Source organism: Anser cygnoides, chromosome 2 (genome assembly GCF_040182565.1).
Source record: "Anser cygnoides isolate HZ-2024a breed goose chromosome 2, Taihu_goose_T2T_genome, whole genome shotgun sequence".
NCBI lineage: Eukaryota > Metazoa > Chordata > Aves > Anseriformes > Anatidae > Anser > Anser cygnoides.
In genome coordinates, this window is record NC_089874.1 from 67,161,182 (window position 1) to 67,183,560 (window position 22,379).

Below are 22,379 nucleotides of genomic sequence, written 5' to 3' on the forward strand. Positions count from 1 at the left end.
GATATTGAAGATATACGAAACACTGGAGGCTTCAAGGTTCCTGGAATACATGCAGCCCATGAAGCCTCAGTTCTGGTTAGACGTGCTTTCAAAGCAGAGCACTTTGGTGCTGCCTTAACCTCTCCTGCTTTGCACAAATAAATAAATAAATAAATAAAAATCTTGCCTGGATTTGATAGTAAAGTCAGCAGAAAGCAGCCAGTACAAGCAGTGCTGTGGATGTGAGCACAGATTCTGCCGTCACCGATCTTGGCAGTTGTGTGTATTTCAGAGAGGACACAGTCAATGTTACTCAAAATAATCCTGCACTGGCTTCCCTCAGCCCTTCTGGGTGCTCACAGGGACAAGCAAATATAGGGTGGTTGCCCTGTTTCATGCAGTTAATTGAGCAATAATCACACCTTTCTCCAGCACAAACTGGCATGGGGATGCCCACGAGTCCCAGCAGCACATGGGGGAAATGCAGCCCCAGTTCAGATTGGGAGTTGTCACCTTTTCTGGGGTTGGCTTGGCTAACTGGGGTTCTCCAGGCTAGGTGCTGCTTGCTCAGTGTAACTCTGCAAAACTATGTTACCCTAACTTGAAAATAAATAAATAATAAATAAATAAATAAATAAAATTGAAAAGTAAAGGAAGCAAAAATTCTCTCTGGGAAAATGATAGACTTGGCAGAGTGTAATAATTTCATTCCCTAGTCCTCAATTCCCATTTCAATTGCCTTACTGAAAATTTTTCCAGACAGTAACTTGATATAGATCTTCATAAACTTGTCCTCACTAAAATAATGAAAAGTCTATAATTACAAATAGGAATATGACACCAATTTCTGTTGGGCCTTCACCTATCTCCTCCAGACCTGTAGACTGGTGACTTTTGGTCGATTTTTGCAAGCAGCCAGGCAAACCTTCACCTATCTATGACTTTTTTTGGGGGGGGGGCTTTTATGAGCAGCCTACAAACAAGGACTAGCATCAGGAATAGTATCAGGAATAGTGTAGCCAGCAGGAACAGGGAAGTGATTGTCCCCCTGTACTCTGCTCTGGTGAGGCCACAACTCGAGTACTCTGTTCAGTTTTGGGCCCCTCACTACAAGGACATCAAGGCCTTGGAGTGTGTCCAGAGAAGGGCTACAAAGCTGGTGAAGAACCTGGAATGCAAGTCCTGTGAGAAGCGGCTGTGGGAACTGGGGTTGTTCAGTCTGGAGAAGAGCAAGCTCAGGGGAGCCCTTATTGCTCCCTACAGCTACCTGAAAGGAAGGTGTGGGGAGCTGGGGGTCAACCTCTTCTCACAGGTGATGAGTGATAGGACTAGAGGGAATGGCCTCACGTGGCACCAGAGAGGTACAGTTTGGAAATTAGGAGACATTTCTTCACAGAAAGAGCAGTCAGGCATTGGAACAGGTTGCCCAGGGAGGTGGCGGAGTCACTGTCCCTGGCGGTGTTCAAGGAAAGGTTGGACGTAGTGCCGAGGGACATGGTAGTGGGTGACATTGGTGGTAGGGAGATGGTTGGACCAGATGATCTTGGGAGTCTTTTCCAACCTTAATGATTCTATGATTCTATGAGGAGGACACTACAGCACATTCCTCCTGGGGAGGCAGCAGAAACCTCTTCATTTTGGGGAGAGTCAGCGTCCCTGCGAAAATGCAGGAGCTCCCTAAAGAATGCCGGGGACTCTAGGAGCCTGAGGAACCCTGACGAGCCCTCCGCGCGCCCTCAGCCTCCAAGGGCACCAGAGGGGCGGAGCCACGAGGGAGCAGTAGCCAATGGAGAGGCGGGGGCGGGGCAAAGCCCGGCTGGAGGCGGGGTTGCGCCTCCGCCTTCTTCCCTCTCCCTCCCTCCCCCCAACCTCCCTCCCTTCCCCTCCCGCGGGCGGCTGTGCTCGACATGGCGGGGGCGCGGCGCTGAGCCCCCCCTCCCTCTTCTCCCCCCCCCCCCCCCCGCCCCTTGCGACATGGCGGCGGCCGCCGCGCAGCTGAGGCACCGGGGGGCGCCGGGGCCCGCTGCCGGCCGCAGTCAGCGGGGGCTGCGTCCCCCTTCGCCCGGAGCAGCGGCGGCAGGGTGCTGAGGGCTCGTTCCGTCCCGTCCCGTCCCGTCGCCATGCTGCCTGGCGTGGGGGTGTTCGGCACCGGGCTGACGGCGCGGGTGATCGTGCCGCTGCTGCAGGCGGAGGGCTTCGCCGTGAAGGCGCTGTGGGGCCGCACGGCCGAGGAGGCGGAGGAGCTGGCCGGGGAGCTGAGCGTGCCCTTCCACACCAGCCGCATCGACGAGGTGCTGCTGCACCACGACGTCGACCTGGTGTGCATCAACCTGCCGCCGCCGCTCACCCGCCAGGTGGCCGTCAAGACGCTGGGTGAGCTCCTCTTGGGGGGGAGGGGGGGAAGGAGCAAAGCGGAGAAACCCCCCCCCACACCCAAAAAAAAAAACAAAAAAAACCGGCATTGCCGCGCACGAGGGGATCCGGGTGCTTTGTGCCCCGCTGGGTGTTGCGGATGGGGGAGTCGGGGGTTTGGGAGAGGTGCTGCTGGGGGCTCGCTGATGCAACCTGCGAGCAGCAGGCTGCGAGGGAAAGAGGGATGATGAACAACAAAAGGAAGGTGGTACTGCGCCACGCACACATCCCCATCATCGCCACTCCATTGGGGTCCCTCCTGACCCCCAACGTTGGCCAGTTGTATGCCTTACGGGTAGTAGAATATGGGCCAAAACACATGGGGTAATCATAAAATAGCGATTAATCACGCTATAACACGCCATGCACAACGTTTTTTTAGAGTGCATACTCAAAGGATTATTATATCCAGACTGATCGGCACCTCTTTCCCCCAGCTATTTCAGAGGTGATTTTTCTTACTGCTTGATTTCTGAATTTAAGCACTGGATCTGCAAAAATGAAAGTTCTTGTGTGTTGACACAGATACAAGCAAGGGACAAGAGTGGCAGTTCCCGAACTGCTGAGAGGAGTACCTCACAGCTCCCGGCTCCTTCTCCCGGTCCTGCTTTGTGCTTCATGCCTCTGGAACCGGCGAACCAGGGAGTGATGGTTTTGCTTTAAGCCCCTGGATTTGACATTTCGAGGGGAGGAGTGCAATGCATTCATCAAGTGGGAAGGGTTCAAAATCCTCTGGTAAGGAGGGGCAATGCTGTCCCTCCTTTGTTGAGGAAAACAAAAGCTGGAAAAACATTAGTTTCTATCATAAGGAAAGAACGGGGGTCTTTTTTTCTTTAAAAAAAAAAAAGCAAACAAACTTGTTTTTTTTGGTTTGTTTGTTTTTCTCTTGGGGTCTCGCACAAGAGGCATGGTATGGCAGCTAGTGATAGCACATGGGCAGAGAAACCGAAGGTTTTACTCACAGGGTGAGGCTTCAGGAGGACTGAAAATTATGTCCTGCATTGCAGCAGAAAAGACTGAAGAAAGGTGTGGATAATTTGTTGATACACCCTGGTCTGGGTTACGTGTGGACAGAGGCATATCTGGCCTGGGAGGACACAGGGCCCAATTCTTTTTTTTTTTTTTAATTTTATTTTCTAACCTGTATTTTACTTTTTAAAGTGACTTGTTGCCCAGAGCTCTATTTTCATGTGGGGCGGTTTCATTATCAAAAAGAAAGAGCACAGGGAAGCAGCTGCTGGTGTCTCCATCGTGTGCCTGTGTTTGCATGGTGAATTTTCAGCCCTTTCAGCTCGCTGGCCTATTTCGGGTGCTGAAGGTAGCAGTGGGGCCGAGCAGGTGTCCATGCAGCTGTGTGTGTGGGCTTGGACAATGCCACAGGAAGCACGCAGTTGCTTTGTTTTCACTACCATGTCAGGTATGTAGGCAGGTATTGCTGCTTGTAAATATGTTTTAGGCATGCTGCTAAAACACCAAAGTGTGAGTAACAACCCTAGCTGAGGAAGTTCCCAAAATATCCCTTCCTGGAAGCTGAGAGGTAGAAAATGGGGGGAAATAGGGCTTTAAACTTGGCACGTTAACTTTTCCTCTAGCATCTTCTGCTCGCCTCTGTTAGAAACATGTTCCCGAGCTGGGTCTGGCTCTGTTCTGCAGTGCTTAGCAGCTAGACCAGTGCTGGGCAAGTTCAAGAGAGAACCTGAAACGAGGGGCTGTTTTGGACAATGACCCAAAGCAAAAGTAAAACCTGTGGCATTTTATGTGAAAGGCACTGGTGTTCTCTGCTGCTTCTCTGTGAAAGGAATCTAATTCCTGTTTGCTTTTACAAGATGGGGCTATCGGAGCCTTTCTCTTTCCTGCCTCTGGTCTGTCCAGCTTGCTAGGAGTTACTCTGTGTATTGCTGTTTGTTCTAATTCCCTGTAGTTGTGACAGCTAGGTGCTTGCATAATGCAAAGCTGATGTCCCAGCTGACTTGCTGCTTGGTGGTCGAGAAACATTTGGGTGCGCATTTGGATGAGCGTAGAAAACAGTCTGAGTGTTTGAGTAAGGGTGTTTTTTCTCCTCTCACTGAGTAGAAACATTTGGTGTGCTTGCCACCAGTGGTCTGCTTTTCCCATGCCTGTGTGCATCAGCAATACAGCTGGGTCCCAAGCCTGACCAGGAATGGGGGATGTGTTTGCAAGCAAAGATAAAATGTGTCACCAGGATCCTTACTTGTGTTTAGCATCTGAAGAGGTCCTGGTTCAGATGGTACAGTGTCACTGATTCACCTCATGCAAAATTGTCAACACGTGAAATTTCTCAGCATAATCTCTCCCTCTGCCCCTGTTCAATTAAATACGACTTCAGATCCTGACTGAAACTTGCTCTGTATGGCTAAATAGCTGCTGCATCACGTGAAATGGTTTGCTGCAGGTGGTCCTGAGAAGTCCTTGATGGTATTTCATCTTTAAGTTTTAGGGGAAGTTGCAGCCATTTCTGTGCTTCTGGTTGCATTGGTGCTTAAGTCAACTCAACTGAAGAGAATTTATTCCTGAGGTTCATGTAAATGTTTCTGGGGAGCAAATGTTTTGCTTTTGGGGAGAACCAAATGCCAGATGTTCTTCAAGCATGTCTCTGGAGATGTTACCCTGTTGACTGTGGTTGTGCTTCCTGTCTCATCTTAAGTTATGGGCAGAAATGCTAAGTTATGTCCTGAATATTCACTGTACCTATTCACAGCTGTGTCTACACAGTGTTATTTTTTGAAATGTTTTTATCATAGTAGTGCCAGGTAGGAGCCCTTTTTACCTGTGGACTGTGCAGGCAGGATATGACTTTCCCTGTCCACCAGAGTTTGTTCCTCTTAAGATCCCTTAAATTTGTTTGCTGACTGGTGCTTCTATACTTGATTGTGGTCACGAGGGAGCATCTTCATTTAGAGAGGAACATAAATTGTGCTGCTGGGATCCTCACTGTCCCATTATGCAGGCAAGCAGTACAGGCCTGTTGTCAGGAAGGTGTTCGCAAGAGCCCCATGTTGAAATGCTGGACCTCCCCCTGAAGTGGGAGGATCATCGGCTACAGTGAAGTAATCCACAGATCTGACGTAATCTGTAATTCATTTGCTCATTCCTTTGCACCTATACAAATCATTAAGAGGTTGCAGGATTCTAGCTGTGGACCTGCTTTTGTGGTCCAGATTTTGTAAAGCGATAAGATGCTCTATTAAGGTAAAATACTACCACAATTATTTATTATTAATAGTAATGCGATGTTTGTCCTGCAATACTGAGTTTAAATTTGACCTACCAGCAGTGACATTGAGCAGAATGAGCTCTTGTGCAGATGACTTTGCAGCATATTAAATGTGAATTATGGACATCTTATTGCAAAAGAAAAAGTCAGATGAAGTGTCATGAGCAGTATCTTTAGTCAGTATCTTTAGTCTGCAGAGCTAGGAAAGGCTACAATGCCTTTTTTGCACATGGCATACATGAGAAAGTGACTCCAAAGACCGTGCTGGCAGTCAGCTGCAAGCCTTCATCCCACTTGAGTGATGACCATGTGCATTAAAAAAAAAAAATGCAGAGGATAGTCCAGCTCTTTCTTTGCCCTTTTCTCTCTGTACAGCAGACCTTTAATTCCAGTGCTGTTCCTGTAAAACTCCTCCTGAGATGCTGTGGGATTGGGTATAAACTTGTTTCCTTCCTGGCCTTCAAATCAAAGACACTTCTCCTTTTTTTCCCAATTGTCTTGTTCTGCTTGTATTTCATGAAAATAAATGCCAGTTCAGTTGTTGTGGCAGTAGTGTAGGCTGGATGCCCAGCATGGAGTGGACTGGGGTGCTGAACTTGTACTGCAGTAACGCATCCAAATTTACCTAGACTAAGGAGCAGCCAGCTGCAATCGAAGTGCTTGCATTAAACCAGGTGAGGATCTGTCAGAGAGTACCATGCCCTGTAGCTGTCTTGGCTGAAACAAATGCCTGCCTAAGTCCTCAGCCATGCTTCTACCTTTGACCAGCAATGCGGGGTGCATGGGCACCCTGCTTTCATCTGCTCCGCTGCTGGGGCTCTGACCTTCAGCAGATGAGGGGACGGCTGTGGTAACATCTGGAATTGCCAGTGTTTGATTTGTCAGGCTTCATTAGACAGCCCATAGTCAGCATGGTAATATTTTGATGAGAAATCAGACTTTTTTTTCTTCTTTGAAAGGGGACTTTTTTTTTTTTTTGTAGGCAAGGTCTTGAGGCTGCTATCTGTTCTTCTGCTCTTTGAACACTACTCGTCTCTCACTATTCAGGCCTTACATTGGTGTTAGCAGTGGTGGCAAGTACAACTATTTTTCGTGCTGTCTGCTGTTTGGAGATTAGCAGACACTAGAGCTATTTCCATCACATGTCCTTCCAGAGCATCCTTGTCAGTGCTAACAGCAGCACAGGAGCATTAGCAATGCCATCGTATCTTGGTTTGGTGTTGAAAATGGCTGAAAGAGTGATGTAGCTCTTCTAGGCACAGCTGCTGGTATGGCTGGCAAAGATCTATCTGAAGGAAGTAGCCTTAGCTAGGAAAGGGCTGGAAATAGCAAAACCATCTCCTATGAACAAAGCAGTTATTAGTGCTAAAAGCGTGCTTGTACTAGTGTAAACATACGTACCTGTTGGCACAGCTGTGTTAGTGAGGATCACCTCTTGGATTTCTCATACTGGCACAATCTGTAGAGTAGCTATCACACAGGCAGCAGGTTGTATGATTCATTTTTTGGGTGAGCCATTTTTGGTTTGCAGTACTAAGTAAAGAGTTTAGTTAGCTTAGTTGCTTTTCTAAGCTAAAGACTGCTAACAAAATTGAAACTAAAGGTGTAAACCAGCTTTATTCAAGTGGTAGCTTAGTGTTTTTCACATTTAATTAAAGTTACAGAAAAAGGTATGCTTATTCCAGTTCTGTTAAAAGAGGATCGTGCAATCATGTCTGCAGAGTGCACTGCAGGGACCGTGGTATTGTGGATGCTGTTGAACAAGCAGAAAATGTGTAACGTGGTTTTCTTTTATGAGAAGATATGTTTATACAGCTACAGCTGTGCCGGGGCTAAATATTGTAAGTGTTTAACTTCTGGAGTAAATTATTGTGTCCCTTGCTGATGGAGCCCTATAACAAAGAAAACAGCAGAAAACAGATCTTTTATTATTATTTTTCTTATTCGCTTGGCTTTGTGCCTCTTCTCTGATCAGTAGTGGCCACCGTAGCACTTGCTGGGGTATTGAGTTATCTGGTCCCTCCCCACGCCCTTATCTCAGTGATTTTCTTTTATGTTGCTGGGCTTTGGGACTTGTAGTGGTGGGTGGTGTAAGTCAAGGATGAGGGACTTCTCTTGAGTGAGAGCTCTGCAGATGAAGGACTTGGTCCTGCCTCTGTTGTTTTGAGCTTCAGGACAATGTTAAATAGAAGATTTAAGAAAGAATGTGTAGATGAATGCAGAGAAAGGAAAATATGCTGGGTGAATAAAATCACGGAGTTGCCAAGCTTCCCAGTGTTGCTCCCATCATCCAAGCCCTCTTAGGCTTAGGACTGGCTCAACATAACAAGAGATTTGCAACGTGACTCCAGGCATGGGTAGCTGAGCCTAAACGCATTGTACTGTCTGCTTATTTGAGAGCTAGGTAAGTTGTGCTGAGGCCTATTGCAACTTACTGTCCTTTTCTCTGTGAGTATGGTAGATTTTGCCCAGTTAGCAGTAATGGTGGCAAAGTCCTGAGGATTAAAATGGAGTTAAATTTCTAAGGCAGCTGGGACTGGTATTTTCTGTGGGCTGCTGCAGTACACCACCACCCTTCACTGTTATCAGTTTGCCACAGCATTGTCCATAGTTGCTTAGAATTGTTCTGGTTTCCTCAAACCACCAAAGCAGAAGCATTACCCTAGTGTGTTTTGTTTATTATTCATACAATAAGCCTGTAGCTCATATGAGTGAGCTGTCAAAGTCAGAGACTTAATTTACAAGGTCAGCATGCATGCATGTAACAAAACCACCGTCCCTACAGAAAATGATTTCAGGTCTTAAGTCTTGATTTAAACAAATTGATTTAAATAGCTATATAATTAAACAGGAACAATCCCTTGTGTAGGTTCCCCAAATTGATTTAAGGCCTGGTCTGCACATGGATTTTGTACCAGTATAATTATGACTGCGAGGGTTACGATTTCTTTAATAATTGTTGCATGGCCATTAGAAGTCCATCTGGTGTGAATGCTGCTCTACAGGCATAACGGTTACTCCCTTTCCTATGTAGGTGCAAATTGTTGGTTGTATATACATGTGTAGCATCCTGCTGGTGTGGTCCACCTATCACTATACTGGTACATTTTAGGGCCAGCTTTTAAAAATTATCTGTATGCAGGACTCAGATGCACACCAAGTAAGTTTGCAGATGATACAAAATTAGGAGGAGCTGTTGACTCCCTTCAGGGTGGAGAGGCCTCGCAATGAGATCTAGATAAATTAGAGGACTGGGCAATCACCAACTGCATGAAATTTAACAAGTGCTGGATTCTGCACCTGGGACAGGGCAACCCTGGATGTACATACAGACTCGGGGATGAGAAGCAGGAGGAGCAGCCCCTTAGAATGGGATCGGAGGGTTCTGGTCAGTGGCAAGTTGAATATGAGCCAGCAGCTTGCCCTGACAGCCAAAAGGGCCAGACGTGTCCTGGGTTCATCGAGCACAACATTGCTGGCTGGTTGAGGGAAGGGGTTGTCTCGCTCTACTCTGTGGTGCAGACTCACCTCGAGCACTGTGTACAGTTTGGGGTGCCACAGTATAAGCAGGACATAAAACTATTAGAGAATGTCCAAAGGACTGCAACAAAGATAGTAAAGGATCTAGAGGGGAAAATGTATGAGGAGCAGCTGAAGTCACAACAGCTTGGTTTGTTCAGCGCAGAGCAGGCGGAGGGTAGGCCTCATGGCAGCCTGCAGCTCCCTCATGAGGGGAGCGGAGGGGCAGGCGCTGAGCTCTGCTCTCTGGGGACAGTGACAGGACCCGAGGGAACGGCATGGGGCTGGGACAGGGGAGGGTCAGGCTGGGTGTTAGGGAAAGGTTCTGTACTGAGATGGTGGTCGGGCACTGGGACAGGGCAGCGGTCACAGCACCGACCCTGCTGGAGTTCAAGAAGTGTTTGGACAATGCTCTCAGACATATGGTTTGATTTTTAGGTAGCCTAGCAGGGAGCCAGGAGTTAGATTGTATAATGCTTGTGGGTCCCTTCAAGCTCAGGATATTCTGTGATTCTATGAGCTGTACTCCATATAAAGGCTGATGATGCATCAGTTTAGGTGGTTTATTCTTGTGGACATTGGGAGGAAAACAGTTTGGCTTTTGGGTTGCTGTGAATTTGGAGGCCTTTGAGCAATAGCCCCCAAAGGGTTTATAATTTTTTCCTGTGTTTGTTCAGGCTATATAGTGCAGTGTGGCTGCACTAAGAATATGACGATGAAGAACAGGGTTCACTCTACTGCAAAACTGGTGCTGAACACCATTATCCCTCCAGCATTGCACGTGGTGATTGTAAACATAACAAAGCTGAAAAGTTGTTCTCTATCCTTGAGCACCACGGGTGCCTCCAGTAGCTGCAGTGGAACTGGCATCCAGGGTAGCAGAAATACAGATTTTACATCGGACGCAGGTCTGCAATCTGATCCACAGGCTAACAGGAATTTTATGGTATCATCGTGGACAGGATCATGGGAGAGAATGAGGGTATACCCCCCTCTTCTCTGCTGGAAGGAGCAGCCTTCATTTCAGCACAGCCAGGGCTAATGTTGAAAGTTATTTATCAGGCGTGACTCCTAAGTCTGAGCATGGTGATGAGCACAGAAAATGAGAACATGGTCTGAGGAACTTTCAAATGAGGCAAGTAAATGGGTCTAACGATTGGTAGTAATATAAGAATAAACATAATGATTTAACACAGGGAGCAAAATTATTTTGGCCATTTGCTACTGTGCTAGAGTGCAACGCCAGGATAAAAACCGGTGCCTTCAATTCCATCACGGCAGCAATCACAGCTTTAGTGAAGCAGATGGGGGTGAAAAAAAGGTAGCAGCTTTGTTTTGCATTCTGATGTTTCCATAGCTTTTATCAGTAATAAAGACCCTTGTTTTGGCACTTCCTTGCAGTGAATGTTTGGCAGCCTCTAGTGCTTCCATCTGGTCATTATTTGCCAGGAAATGCCCAGAAGGCAGGTCATAGTTGAATTAAATACTGTCTCTAGGGTACTGGGCTTCACACAGCTAATGAGAAGCCTTAATATAGAGAGCTTTTCAAAATCCAAATAGAGTCAAGCAAGGACAGAGAACCATAAAATAGTACTTATCCTTGCTGTGCTGAAGTGACATTGCTTAAAAATGTGAAACAGAAGGCTAGACCAAGCATTCAATTTCTTCTCTTGGTATCTATTTATGTCTGTGTTATGCACACATATGTAGATAGATATGCATAAAAATTAAATAACATTCAGGTGAAAAATATTTAAATTAAAAATTCCTGGAAGTCCCTCCCATTCCTTCACTTCCTCAGTCTATAAGACACAATGCAGTTGTTACTGGTTTATGCGAGGGTAGGAAAGAGGAGACAAAATTGCTTAGAGAACATCAGGAAAGTGATTAGGTATCCACAATGCTAGCCAAGCTCCTGTACATTAAAATAAATGGCAGAAACACGTCTGTGAAAGATGTATTTAATAGCTCAGATTCTAATCCTGCTTACTCCATTTTGAATGCAAGTAAAACTCTGCTGGATCAAAGGAAAGAGTTGATGTTACAGAGAACCCATGGTGGGTCTGAAAGAAAAATCTAACCACGCAGCAGGGAGGGAAGGCTGGCCTTGCAGAACTGTGTCCTCTGAGCAAAGGCATGTGTCCACTTAAGAAGTGATTGGTGGCAGTCTTGGGACACAGTTCTGCAAATTTTTGCTTACTTCAGTAGTCTCCTTGAAGACAAAATCCCTGATTCCTTACAGGGAATGTTTGTCAGGCATAATAATTCACATAAGTAGGAATTTGCTTGCAAACTTCTTTTGCACTAGTTCAACAATAACAACAACAACAAAAAACATAGCTACATCTGTGCAATTCCACAGCTCAATATGGTTGTGCTTGTAGAACATGTTATGGTGGCATTTCTGTAGGAGTAAAAAATAAGATGGCCAGTATTTGGAGCAGAGGTGTGTGTCACACCTCCAGTATTTGGAGCAGAGAAATGTTAGCCACAGCCTCTGAAACTCAGTGGGTGAATGAGCGTGACAGGACTTGCTGAACTCTTTTGTGACATGTTACTTGCTTTGAAGGAACTTGAAATTTCAAGGTTGTGAAAGACGCTTCATTGTTAAACAAGATGAGATGCTCTGATAAAGACTCATTTCTAAGGCAGAGGGCTAACTGTACTCCCTGAGATTAGCTTGTGGAAACAAGATAAAACATTGTCCAAATATAGGCAAAGGTGTCCTGAGTTTTGTATCCTTGACGCATGGGCAGAGCTCGTTACTCATGTTGCTGAAGAATTCTGCTTAAAAATCAGTGTCATGAGATGCTCTGTTTGTGCAGATGACATTCTACTTTGCTAGACTAGCCAAAGTACGTTTGTACATGGTCTGTGACTGCTCCATAGTTTGAGAGGACCAAGGACCTGAAGTGTTAAGACGGGCTGTAATTTTTGCTAGACTCCATCATTAATTTTTAGGAAAGAGTGTTTTGATCCATTGTGTGCCTAAAATGAGGAAAGTCTTACATGCTCATGAGCCATCTCACTTGCGTGCAAGCCCAAGATTCAGTTGGCTTTCCGTGCTGCAAGCACGTGTTGCCAGCTCATGTTGAGTTTTTCATCAGCGAACACCCCTAAAGGTTGAAAATAAGGTCAGTGCTTCTCTTGTTGCTGTCCCATTTTAATGTGTGTGGGGCAGCTTTTGAAGAAACTACAGGAATTTTGTAGAGACTTCCTTCGATGGGGAAGATTTGCAGCTGGCATTTAGTGATCTGTGACTGTGTTCGGTTGTAGGATTGTGTCTGGCACTGAATATTCTGCAGGTTGTTATTGAAAGTAATCATTTTCCCAGTGTTGGGCCTTTATTCAACAGATGCTACAAAAATCTTATTAAGCCAGCTTGCTATGAACAGTGATGGCTCAGCAGCTGTGAGGTTTGTGTATTTATTTTTAATGAAGTACGGAGTTTCTCTTTGGTATATGTTATGACTCTCTGCATGCAGGGAAGACCTTTTCTTTAGCAAACGTGTCGGGCCTTTCAGAACTACTGGGAGGAGCTGTTTTTTTTGGAAGACAGACAATAGCATACACGTACGTAATGTTGTTTGCAAGTACAACCTTGAGCATTGTCTTAAGCCAACGTGAACAAGTTCAGATTTGCAACTGCTGTTGAGCAGTGTTCAAATGTACAAAGATGTTTAATATCAGGTCTTGGCATTTTTCAGTCCTGTCCAGTCTTTCAAGGCTGCATGCCCAGGGCCTTGTGGTTTGGGCACAACAATCTGAGGGTGCTGGGCAAAAACCAGCAGAGTGCTGGTAGTTACCGAAGCCTCCACATGTTGTAACTGTGCTTACAAAGAGTTTGCACCAGATGGAATTGGGTTGCAAAGAGCCACATGCAAGGCATTTCCCTCTCTGGCTACACCTGCATGTCAGTGCATTTCATTGGGTCAGTAAACAGGCAGAGTGGTTACAAACATTCCCAGCAATTGGTGCTTGAAGGAAAACTGTGGGGTGATGCTCTACCCCTTGAATCTGATTTTGGCAAAACATTAAAAGTACCACTGAAGCATCTTAAATGCACTGCAAGTGCAATATTAACTGACTTTGTGAACACTGCAATTTAATGAATAGGGGGAAGAAGTGGATTTTGAGGCTTTTGCTTGCTTTGGGGTTGAATTCCTCTTTTGTATCCTTTCACTGAAAAGAAGAAAATTAATTGTACGGGAAGTATTTAAGCTGTAGGGTTAATTTAGTAACATAAAAAAATGTTTGGTTGGTTTGTTCGTTTTTTGCTGCTAAATAACGTATTTTGCCAAGGCAGTACATGCCTTCCACTCTGTATTTGAGAGGACTGTGTATTTCCAGAATCCTCCCATCATGCGCACATGCTGAAAGTTTCCTGCTTGTCAGTGTTGGGTGTTTGCACTGCAGCTCAGGACCAGCACGATTGTGACCAATACTTCTGGGTTTTTATAACTAACTTTCTGATCTAAGTAGGCTAGCCTAAATTGCATCTGCATTGTGTGGTGCTGGAAACTCTGCATGTAGGAACTGATCAGATTACATGGATGATATTCTTGTGATCATAACAAGTGCAAACGTGCATATTCTTATGTGTATCAAAATCTGTTTAGAAAGCACTTGGGATGGTTTTGTGCTGCAGCGTGAGGCCTGTGAAGTCACTGTGACTATTAATGCAGGAAAAGCAGAACGTGATCCTCTCTGCAAGTCCTGCTGACAAATAAAGATACGTGAGTTTGCAGTTGAGTGTTTTTCAGAAAATACATACCTCTAGTAATATGCGTAACTTTGTGGTCTCTCTTTTCTGTCTTTTTTTCCTTTATCTACTCTTTTATTCCTGTAAAACCTGTTAGGGCCTGAAACTATTATTAGGGAAATTAGAAGAGTGGATATTGCGCTACTTGCATTTGCTGGCAGCAAAGAGTGGGTGTAGTTTCTTGAAGGAAGATGACCACAGAGGAAGGAAAGTCAGAAAATGAGCTTCAGACTAAGACAGAGTCTTTGTACCCCTGACTGGAAAACTGCACCATGAGTCTCAGTTTTAATTTAATACAGCTGTGCTGTCCTGTCTCTAAACTTGTAATTACAAGACTATGTGAGTTGGATTGAGGTGGGCACTAGTTAGGATATTGATTAAAATACCACGGATGATGTGGGAAACGATATCCCTTACATGATGTATGTAAGAAAGTTGGAGAAAAGTTCGTTTGAAATTACAGGAGCTGTTGATCTTGGATCTTGTTTCTTTTTCTCTTCAGCATCCAAGTAGCTGTGAATTGCTTCACAGGGTACAAGGTGGTGGAAGTTCGGGGCCATAAGTCAAAATGAGGTATTTACAGTCAAATATTCATCTTAGTAGGATTTAAACAACTTTCAACTCGTCTGTTGCTCTTCAGGCATACAAGCCAGAAACACAACTTGTGTGGAATAATCAGAGATTTCCCTCTGGGTTTTCTAGAACAATCTAATATATGATGTTCATACTTGTATCTACCGGTGCGGCAATGCAACTCAGGCTGTCTCCCATGAAAATATTTATGCATTTGTTCTTCTTTGCTCTACCAGTGTTTGGGATTAAATTACGAAGAGCTAGAGCAGCTGGAGAACACTTTGGGCAGCTGGTGCCAGGAATCTGTGGGAATCTTGTTCCTTGTTTCATAGGTCCCACAGCTCTTAATGTAGAGTTGTGAAAATAACCTTCTCCTTCTGTGCTTTTTCAGAGCTCCAACGAGGAGTTATACAGCAGCTGGTTGACTGGCAGTGCCTCCAATAGCTGCTGGTGTCAGAGCCCCATGATTCAAAGCATGTTCAATGGCGAACGATTGCAGGCAACATTAGGTTGCAGGATGCTTCCAGAAAGTGAGACGTAGCTTGGGTTAGGGCAGGAGGAGTGAGGGTCATCAAGTATTGCCAGTCCTTGGCTCAGCATGTTGCATGCTGTCATCCTTGAGGATTTTGAACAGTGTAAGGAAGAGTATGTGAAAGGGGGAGACTGTCCTCTACTGCCTCTTTCCTTCCTGGAAAGGTATTTGGAATGGTATTTGTGTATGACTGCTCCTGTGTTATCCTGGTAAAAAAAAAAAAAAAAAACAACTCAGTGTTTTCTGATCATAGACTCATTCAGCTCGGTGTGAAAATGACTTCTAATTACTGGAGGTGTGCTTTATACTTTTAAGTGCTGAAGGGAGAATGACTGTGGCCTGTCATGCCATGGGTTTGAGCTTTGGACCTCCTCCTCTTGCGGACTGCCTCAGTACGGCAGTGGGTATTTCTGGTTAAGTATAGGAAGGAGTTGGTCTGCTTGGGTGGGATAGATCCATAGGGCCCGTTGACCCGTAGGCAGCTTGTCCCTGTCTCTTTTGGTGAAAAGCAGGGGAATAGAGGCAGGTGTTGCTAGTCATCAGTGCAGAGATGACTCTTAGTTGGTGAGAGGCATCCAGGAGGACTCCGGCAGAAATGCTTTAAAGGTCAAATCCTAATAGGTCTGCAGCTCTGGAGAACTCATTGTCTCCACTGAAATTTTTAGTCTTTCCAGATATTCCAAGTTTGCCTGCCTAGAGCTTGACTGTTACTGGGAGTGTGTCAGGACTCCCAGTCATGACCCCAGAAGAGCTTCTGTGTGCCTGAAATCAGAAGACTTGAGAGTCTTTTGATTTGCTACTGGCAGAAAGTCATCTGTTTGAAGCTGCTTGATTTCCAGCAATTTTTGTTTTGTCCAAAAGTCCCCCCCAAAACTGGTCTTCTACTGAACACAGCATTACACAAAATGGAAAGCCAAACCCATTCAGTTGCATTGTTCTGGGACTTCAGTGAGATTAGAAAATAAAGGCCAGACTGAGTTTTTTAAACGAATATGTTTGATGTTTGTGGTGGTGTGTGTTGGTGTTTGCTTTATGGCTGATACTTTAATTGCCAGGTTTTGTCTTGGAGTTAAGGTTAAGCTGCAAAAACTGGAAATGAGATAAAGATCGGCATTCATGAAGGAAGTGTGTAGTAGGACATGTCTGTGCCATACTGCTGTACAGTTTGCACAGCAGCAAGCTTTTGTCAAACCAGAAAATACTGTGCTGCTTCCTGCGTGATTTTCTTATATTCAGCATCTTGCATTTGGCTTGTTACCTTCATTTGAAAATAGTGCCAAAGAAAAGAGGCATATGCCAGGGGGAGACAGCTTGGGCTGTTCAGTGATCCAAGCTCTGGGTTAGAGGTAGAAATCACATAGGCTCTCATCTCCCCTTTGTCTCCTTTTGCAGGAGCCCGACACTTGCTGCAGGTTCCTTGAACTAACGTGGGAAACCATTCCCGTCTCTGTGTAGAGCCTCAAGCTGAACAGGTGTAGTGGTCTTTGAAAAATCCACCCTTACCCAGGGCTAGGAAACACCAGATAATGTTGGACTGGAAGAGGAGGATGCATTTCAGTGAAATGATAAGAAGGGAAGGCTGTTCTTGTGGCCTGAACATGAGATACCTCCCTGCTTAGAAATGGAAAAAGAGATGCGTATAGAAAGTTGAAAAGGGAGATGCGTGTTGCTGACAAATTTGGCCAGAGGAATAAAGGTTGGTAGGAGAGGGGGTGGGAGGGAGCTGGAGCAGGAGGGAAGGAAAGTTAATGTAGCTGTGATAGGACTTGGGGCAAACGGAAGGGGAAGGAGGGTGTAGCTCTGCTCTGCCCCTCACCAGCCGTGGGCTGCGTTTCCCACCTCCTTCCGTTCCTGCTGCCACTCTGCACGCTGCTCCCCGCACCCCAAAAGGTTGGGGCAGAAGTTGCTACTCCCAGGATGCGCTGCAGGGTCTCTGGAAGCAGGTGGTGGGATGCAGCTGGGGGGGAGACAGCTGAGGATGGACCTGGAGCAGGGTTTGTGTTGGGCTGGGAGAGGGTGAACCTGGAGGGATGCCTGAGGAGAAGGAAGACATCCTTGGCTTCAGGGAGAGCTACAACATCTCCAGCACTGAGATGCAGTGAGTTAATGTGCCCTCCTTGGAAGTGAAAGTGCTAAAAAAAAAAAAAAAACAAAACACATGAAACAAAGTTCCCTTTACTGTCCTGTCTTCAAGCCAGCTTGAGCTTCCCAGAGAAAGACTCTGTAAAAGCTCTTTCCCTGTGGAGACAAACTTCACAGTTCAAGACTGAGTGGAGAAATTAAGCAACCTGCCTGGCACCACTGGCCCCCTGCTGAATTTCGACGTGCGGGCTTGACAAGACATGGTCTGGTCAGGCAGAAATTGCTCTGGGCACCAAACATAGCCGCTTACTGAGGATATCCCTGTAGTGGTGAGTGAAGGATGAAAATGGGAAAAGGCTCAGTGTGGAAAAGTTAACCTTTCCTAGATGAAAAGGAAGGCAGAGAGAAGTTAAGCACAGTTACGGGCTTCTGTTAATTAAACAGTGGCAATGAATATCTGCTTCAGCATCAATAAACCATGAGATATTTGATAAGAGCATTGTTGAGTAACTTCAGAAGTTTCTGCCAAACCTGGTAAGGTCTGTTTGGTTTTAAGTGACTTGTGGTATGTCTGCTTGTCACATAGACAAACGTCCCTTCAAGTATGTGAGCTGTCTTTCCCATGAGTCAGTTGTTGAAGAACACTGTAGACAGCCAACTGGTGACAATTCAGCCTGTGTTTAGAAAGTGGGTGAACATTTGTTGAAAAACCCAGGCATTTGTTTTGGGTTCTCAGGACAAATCTTTCCTCCTGTGCCCTGGGGAGGGAGCAGTGCTGGGCAGAGTTGTGTCAGGGCTTGGTCTTGGTTGCTGCCCTCAGCTCTGTGTCACAGCCCTGCCATCTGCTTTGCTCAGCCATCTCACCCAGCTCCCATGAGGCACCACAAGGATGTATCTATTAGCCATACCTGTGTTATGATGCCATCTGGTTTTGGCAGTGGTTCACCTGCAGTGCATTTCAGTTGTGCAGGAAGTGTTGTCATAGAATCACAGAATGGCGTGGGTTGGAAGGGACCTTGAAGACCATCTAGTTCTTTTCTTGGGACAGTCTTTCTGCTTTGTGAATTAAAGGGTATGGCTTGAAGCAAAAGAAAAACAGTAACAGGAACAGCTGTAAGGGTATGGCTGATTCTTTGCTTGAAGAAGAGTAAAAGGTACAGTGCTGCAGTGTTAGTCAGCGTGGGGTCTGTGAGATACCATCATGTAGGCTGCAGATATGTACTTGCCCTTAAATGCAGCCAGTCAGTCTGCAAGGGGCAAAAATGCAATAATTGAGTATTTTAGGTTTAACTTGACACTTAGATGTTTGCAATTGACACAGATGGGGAGACAAGATACAAGACAGCTCCATTTTTATTTTTTATTTTTATTTTTTCAGAACTGCGTGGTGGTTGCTGGATTAAAAATTGCTGAGAACCTTGTGCTTGTGAGTTGTGGCCACTTGAGTGTTGTCCATCTCTCACCCTGCTCAAAGCACACGCTGGCACGTTTCTGAATCCTGGCCTTGAAATGGAGAGCTAAGGGATCTGTCACAGTGGCTTGCTTGACTTGACAAGCAGCTTAGTCTTTTCCTAACATGGCTATTTCTAGAGTTTGCATGACTCTGTATAGCTGAACTATGTTCTTCTTCTCCTGTTTTTTTTTTTTTTAATCCAAGTCTTTCTCATGTGATTTATTTTTTTTTGGATTAGATGAGATTTACAAGAAGAAATTGACATTACATTTCAAGGTTTGCTTCTGCTATTGCATTGGCCTACTGACACCATACCCTCTGGGGTCAAACCTCTGGGCTGAGAGCCAGAACTTACAAAGATTCTTTTGCAGGGTGTAGGAGTATTTTGTCATTTCACCCCCTATGAGTTCACCCTCTCCCTCTTCTGCTGCTTGTTCCTTATTTCACACTCCACCCCTACACCATGGAAGAAATGGCTGTTTTAGCCCTGATTTTGATACTTCTGCTCAGCCATCTGCTTAGGAGGCATTGATGATACTACATGCAGCTTAATCTCCTACTGACTCCTTTTTGAGTTGCTGGTACATCCCTGTATGCCATTAAACCATCTTTGAACCTCACTGTGTCACAGTGGTATACACAAGGAGTAAATCCACTGAAGTCAGTCAAGTAACACTAGCATGGAACTGGAATGACCAGAGAATCATGTCGTCTTTCTTGTAGCTTATGTATAGCAGAGAGGAGTGAAAGCCTGAAGTGAGCATGAACAATTTAGAAATTTAATTTGCCTACCAAAGAGACTGGACAAGTGTGCTGAGAATGATTTCAGAGACCACAAGCTGATTTGAACTGGGTCCTTGGAGCTGCACAAACAGAGTGTGCATTATGCATAAACTCGCTGAGCACTGAACTGGGACGTGCAGAAATGTGCTTGCTTCATCTGGTTGGCTGGCCCTCTGAGGAGGGTGTACGCTTTGTAGGGTGGAGTGAAGAGCAGGGGAGGCTGCTGATGTAATTAGATTAAACCCTGTTTATGTGGGACTTAGGAGCAGTTACAGGAAGCCCATCTGAATTCACTTAAGACTTGTTAATGCTGTGCTTAGAATACAATGGTCAGTGGGGACCAAAAGTTTGAAGCACGGAAAAGCAGCACAGAAGAAAAAGCTGCCTGGACACAAGCGTACCTGTGCACTAACTGTGTGCTCAAACACATCTCATTCTTGTACCTCCTCTACCTCACTTGTGGGAAAGAAAAATAACAGTAGCTTTTATTAGAAGCTGTTGATTGTGGCCTCCTTCAGTGCTGCATTTCTGAATCATAACCTTGCAGAAAGCATACCTCACCCAGCAGGAATTCAGCAAATCCAATAACAGGCTTATGATGTTGGGTCTGAAATCTTACAGCTCAGCTGACCGTCGCCTGGCCAGCGGGCAGAGGGCTGCTCTCGTTCATACTGAGAGCTGTGGTATTGGTGTGGAAAGCTTGTGGAAGAACTTGGCATTGTGTGCAGTTCCTTTGTGAAGCATCTTGTCACAGAGGAGTCTGTAGATACAGGAAAATGGACTTAGAGCAGTTGAGGTGGCCAAATCAACCTCCTCCCCCCCCCCCCCCCCCCCCCAACAAAAAAAAAACACTCCAGAAGTTGGTCAGTGGCCCTTGCAATTTTCCTCATGCTGTGTTTGTCACTCCTGGAGACTCAATTTCTGACTGCTTCCTTGGTAGTTGTCCTGCTCTCTGATTTTAATCCAGCAACAATGCTAAAATGATGATTTCTGTCTTTGCAATCCTCCACTACTTTGCCATCTAAGTATTGAGGTTACAACAGTTGTACTGTTAATGTGCCATGAGCAAAACCTGCTAAAAACACCATGATGAGACTGAGAGCAGATTTATAGTGATTTGAATTATTCTCCCAAGTTTTATTTAGTGTTGTGTGTGTGGCAGTGGGTATTTTAGCTGCAACAGGTGAGCAGTAATATTCTTAGTCCCATGACCGCCTTTTCTTGTGATGTCGCAGTTCATTTAAAAAAAAAAAAGGAATGTTCAAACAGAGAGCTGGCATAATTGTGGCATCCGTGAAAAACTAGTCATGTTACGTCTTTGGAATAAGCTGCTATGGATTTGTCATGAAAACAATTGTTCAGGTTTGGTGTTATGTCTCAAATAGACAAACTCTTATTGCTTCATACATTCATAGGCATTTGAATAGACAAAAGTGTTGAGGTCACCTAGGCAGTGTCCTGCACACAGCAGAGTTTTCCCTATAGCGTATTTTTGTGATTCACCAAATTTTAAATGTTTTCCTCGGTGTGGGGATTCTGTCACCTTCCAGGCTGTAGTTCAGGTGGGTCACTCCACTGGAAGTGGCAGCTTTGTAGTCAGGCCATATTCTTAATTCAGTTGCATTATTTCCACGTAACTTCCACTTGTAACACCTTAATGAGTCCTCTTCAGTCCTTTATTTCTCCTTCTTTGGGTTCACATCTACCTCTATTAGAGGCTTCTGCATTAGTGTGTTATACCTGTCTTTCAGCGTGTTTGCTGAAATTACATTGGTTTTTACTGATGACTTACATCTTTTGAATCGTGTGCAAATAACATTGAAATGGGTTGGAGGGCTAGATCATCATGGTGGAGAAGCCTGGGGGTAGATAATCCCTGAAGATGCATTCCAGTGTAAGTCATACCCAAATAGTGTTGTGAAAAGCAGAGAAGCTGCCTGCATGATGCAGTAGCATGTCTGAGCCTGTGGTCACAGTCCATATTCTGGGGTGATACCGAAGATGGAGATCCATCAGGGCATTTAAACTGATTAAGGCCTGCAAAGACAATGCTGAATGTCGGCAGTTACTGTTGTGGAGCTGGATGAATCATGAAAGAAGCAGGCACAAGCAAATTGCAGTGTGTCTTCTCAAAACTTCTGGAATGACTGTGCTGTGGAGGGGTTGTGCGTTCACTCCATGCTGCTGTACGTGGTCTGCAGGATGTGATGTGTTTTCATACTGTGCTGCATGTGAAGCCATCCTGCAGGATGATGCTGGAGCCTGTTGCACCTATTGATTACAGTCATGTCAGGCAGGAGATAGTAGCTCTGATTTTTCGTCTCTTCAGTGAGAATTCAGTCTGTTTTTTTTCAAGTCTGGCAGCAGCTCTTGCCATTCAAGTGGGTGGTGTTCTAGCAGTATTTGAGAGGTGATGGAAAAGGATGGTGATTGGATGCAGCTGCTTAAAGACTGTCATGCACTTTACAGGAACTGTTTACTGTTCTGTATCCTGAACTGAAGCTGAAATTTTACAGCACTGAGGCAGAACAGCCTTGAAGGGGGATTCTGGCCTTTCAGAAAGCTTTCTTAGATACTGCACGCTAAGAGGATCTGTAAGCTTTACACTAAGAAACTCATCTATTTTGCTATATGTTGAAGCCCGGGGTGGACATGGTATTTTAAATATACAGCTCTTTTTTAGTGAACACTTTGAGAGCGCTAGCGTAGATGGGATTCTGCTAAACACTAGTATGGCTGTATTGGATGCTGGGGACACGTCAGTGTGTTCCCCGAGTCGTATTAACACATTATAAAGTATATGGACCCATGGCAATTTTTTATGTATGGATAATTTTTTGTATGGAGCTGGCGATTTCTTTCCTCCAGAATGATCGCTGAGGACTGACTGAACATGGAAATCAAACTCCCTGTACTTCCAGATGTTTGGCTCTTTCTGGACTGATGTGAGTGCTGTGGAAAAACTCATGGCTGGGCTCTGTGCAGGAGCAGCAGATGGGCCCCTGGGGATGCCACTCTCATGCTTCCACCAGCATTAAATTCACAGAAC

The 22,379-nt window shown here is 45.3% G+C and overlaps 1 protein-coding gene and 1 long non-coding RNA gene across 2 annotated transcripts in view; both read left to right on the forward strand.

Annotated features, from left to right (window-relative positions):
- The first annotated feature begins 1,941 nt into the window (after nt 1–1,941).
- Nucleotides 1,942–22,379, forward strand: part of GFOD1 (Gfo/Idh/MocA-like oxidoreductase domain containing 1) — a 69,936-nt gene continuing 49,498 nt past the window's right edge. The window contains exon 1 of the mRNA XM_048075578.2: nt 1,942–2,352. Within this exon, the coding sequence (XP_047931535.1) occupies nt 2,100–2,352 (253 nt within the window). The 5' untranslated portion in view covers nt 1,942–2,099. The remainder of the gene's footprint in view (nt 2,353–22,379) is intronic.
- On the forward strand, nt 2,361–17,180 carry LOC136790108 (uncharacterized). The gene is made up of 2 exons (XR_010829376.1): nt 2,361–11,591; nt 11,625–17,180. It is a non-coding gene; the product is annotated as an uncharacterized lncRNA (long non-coding RNA).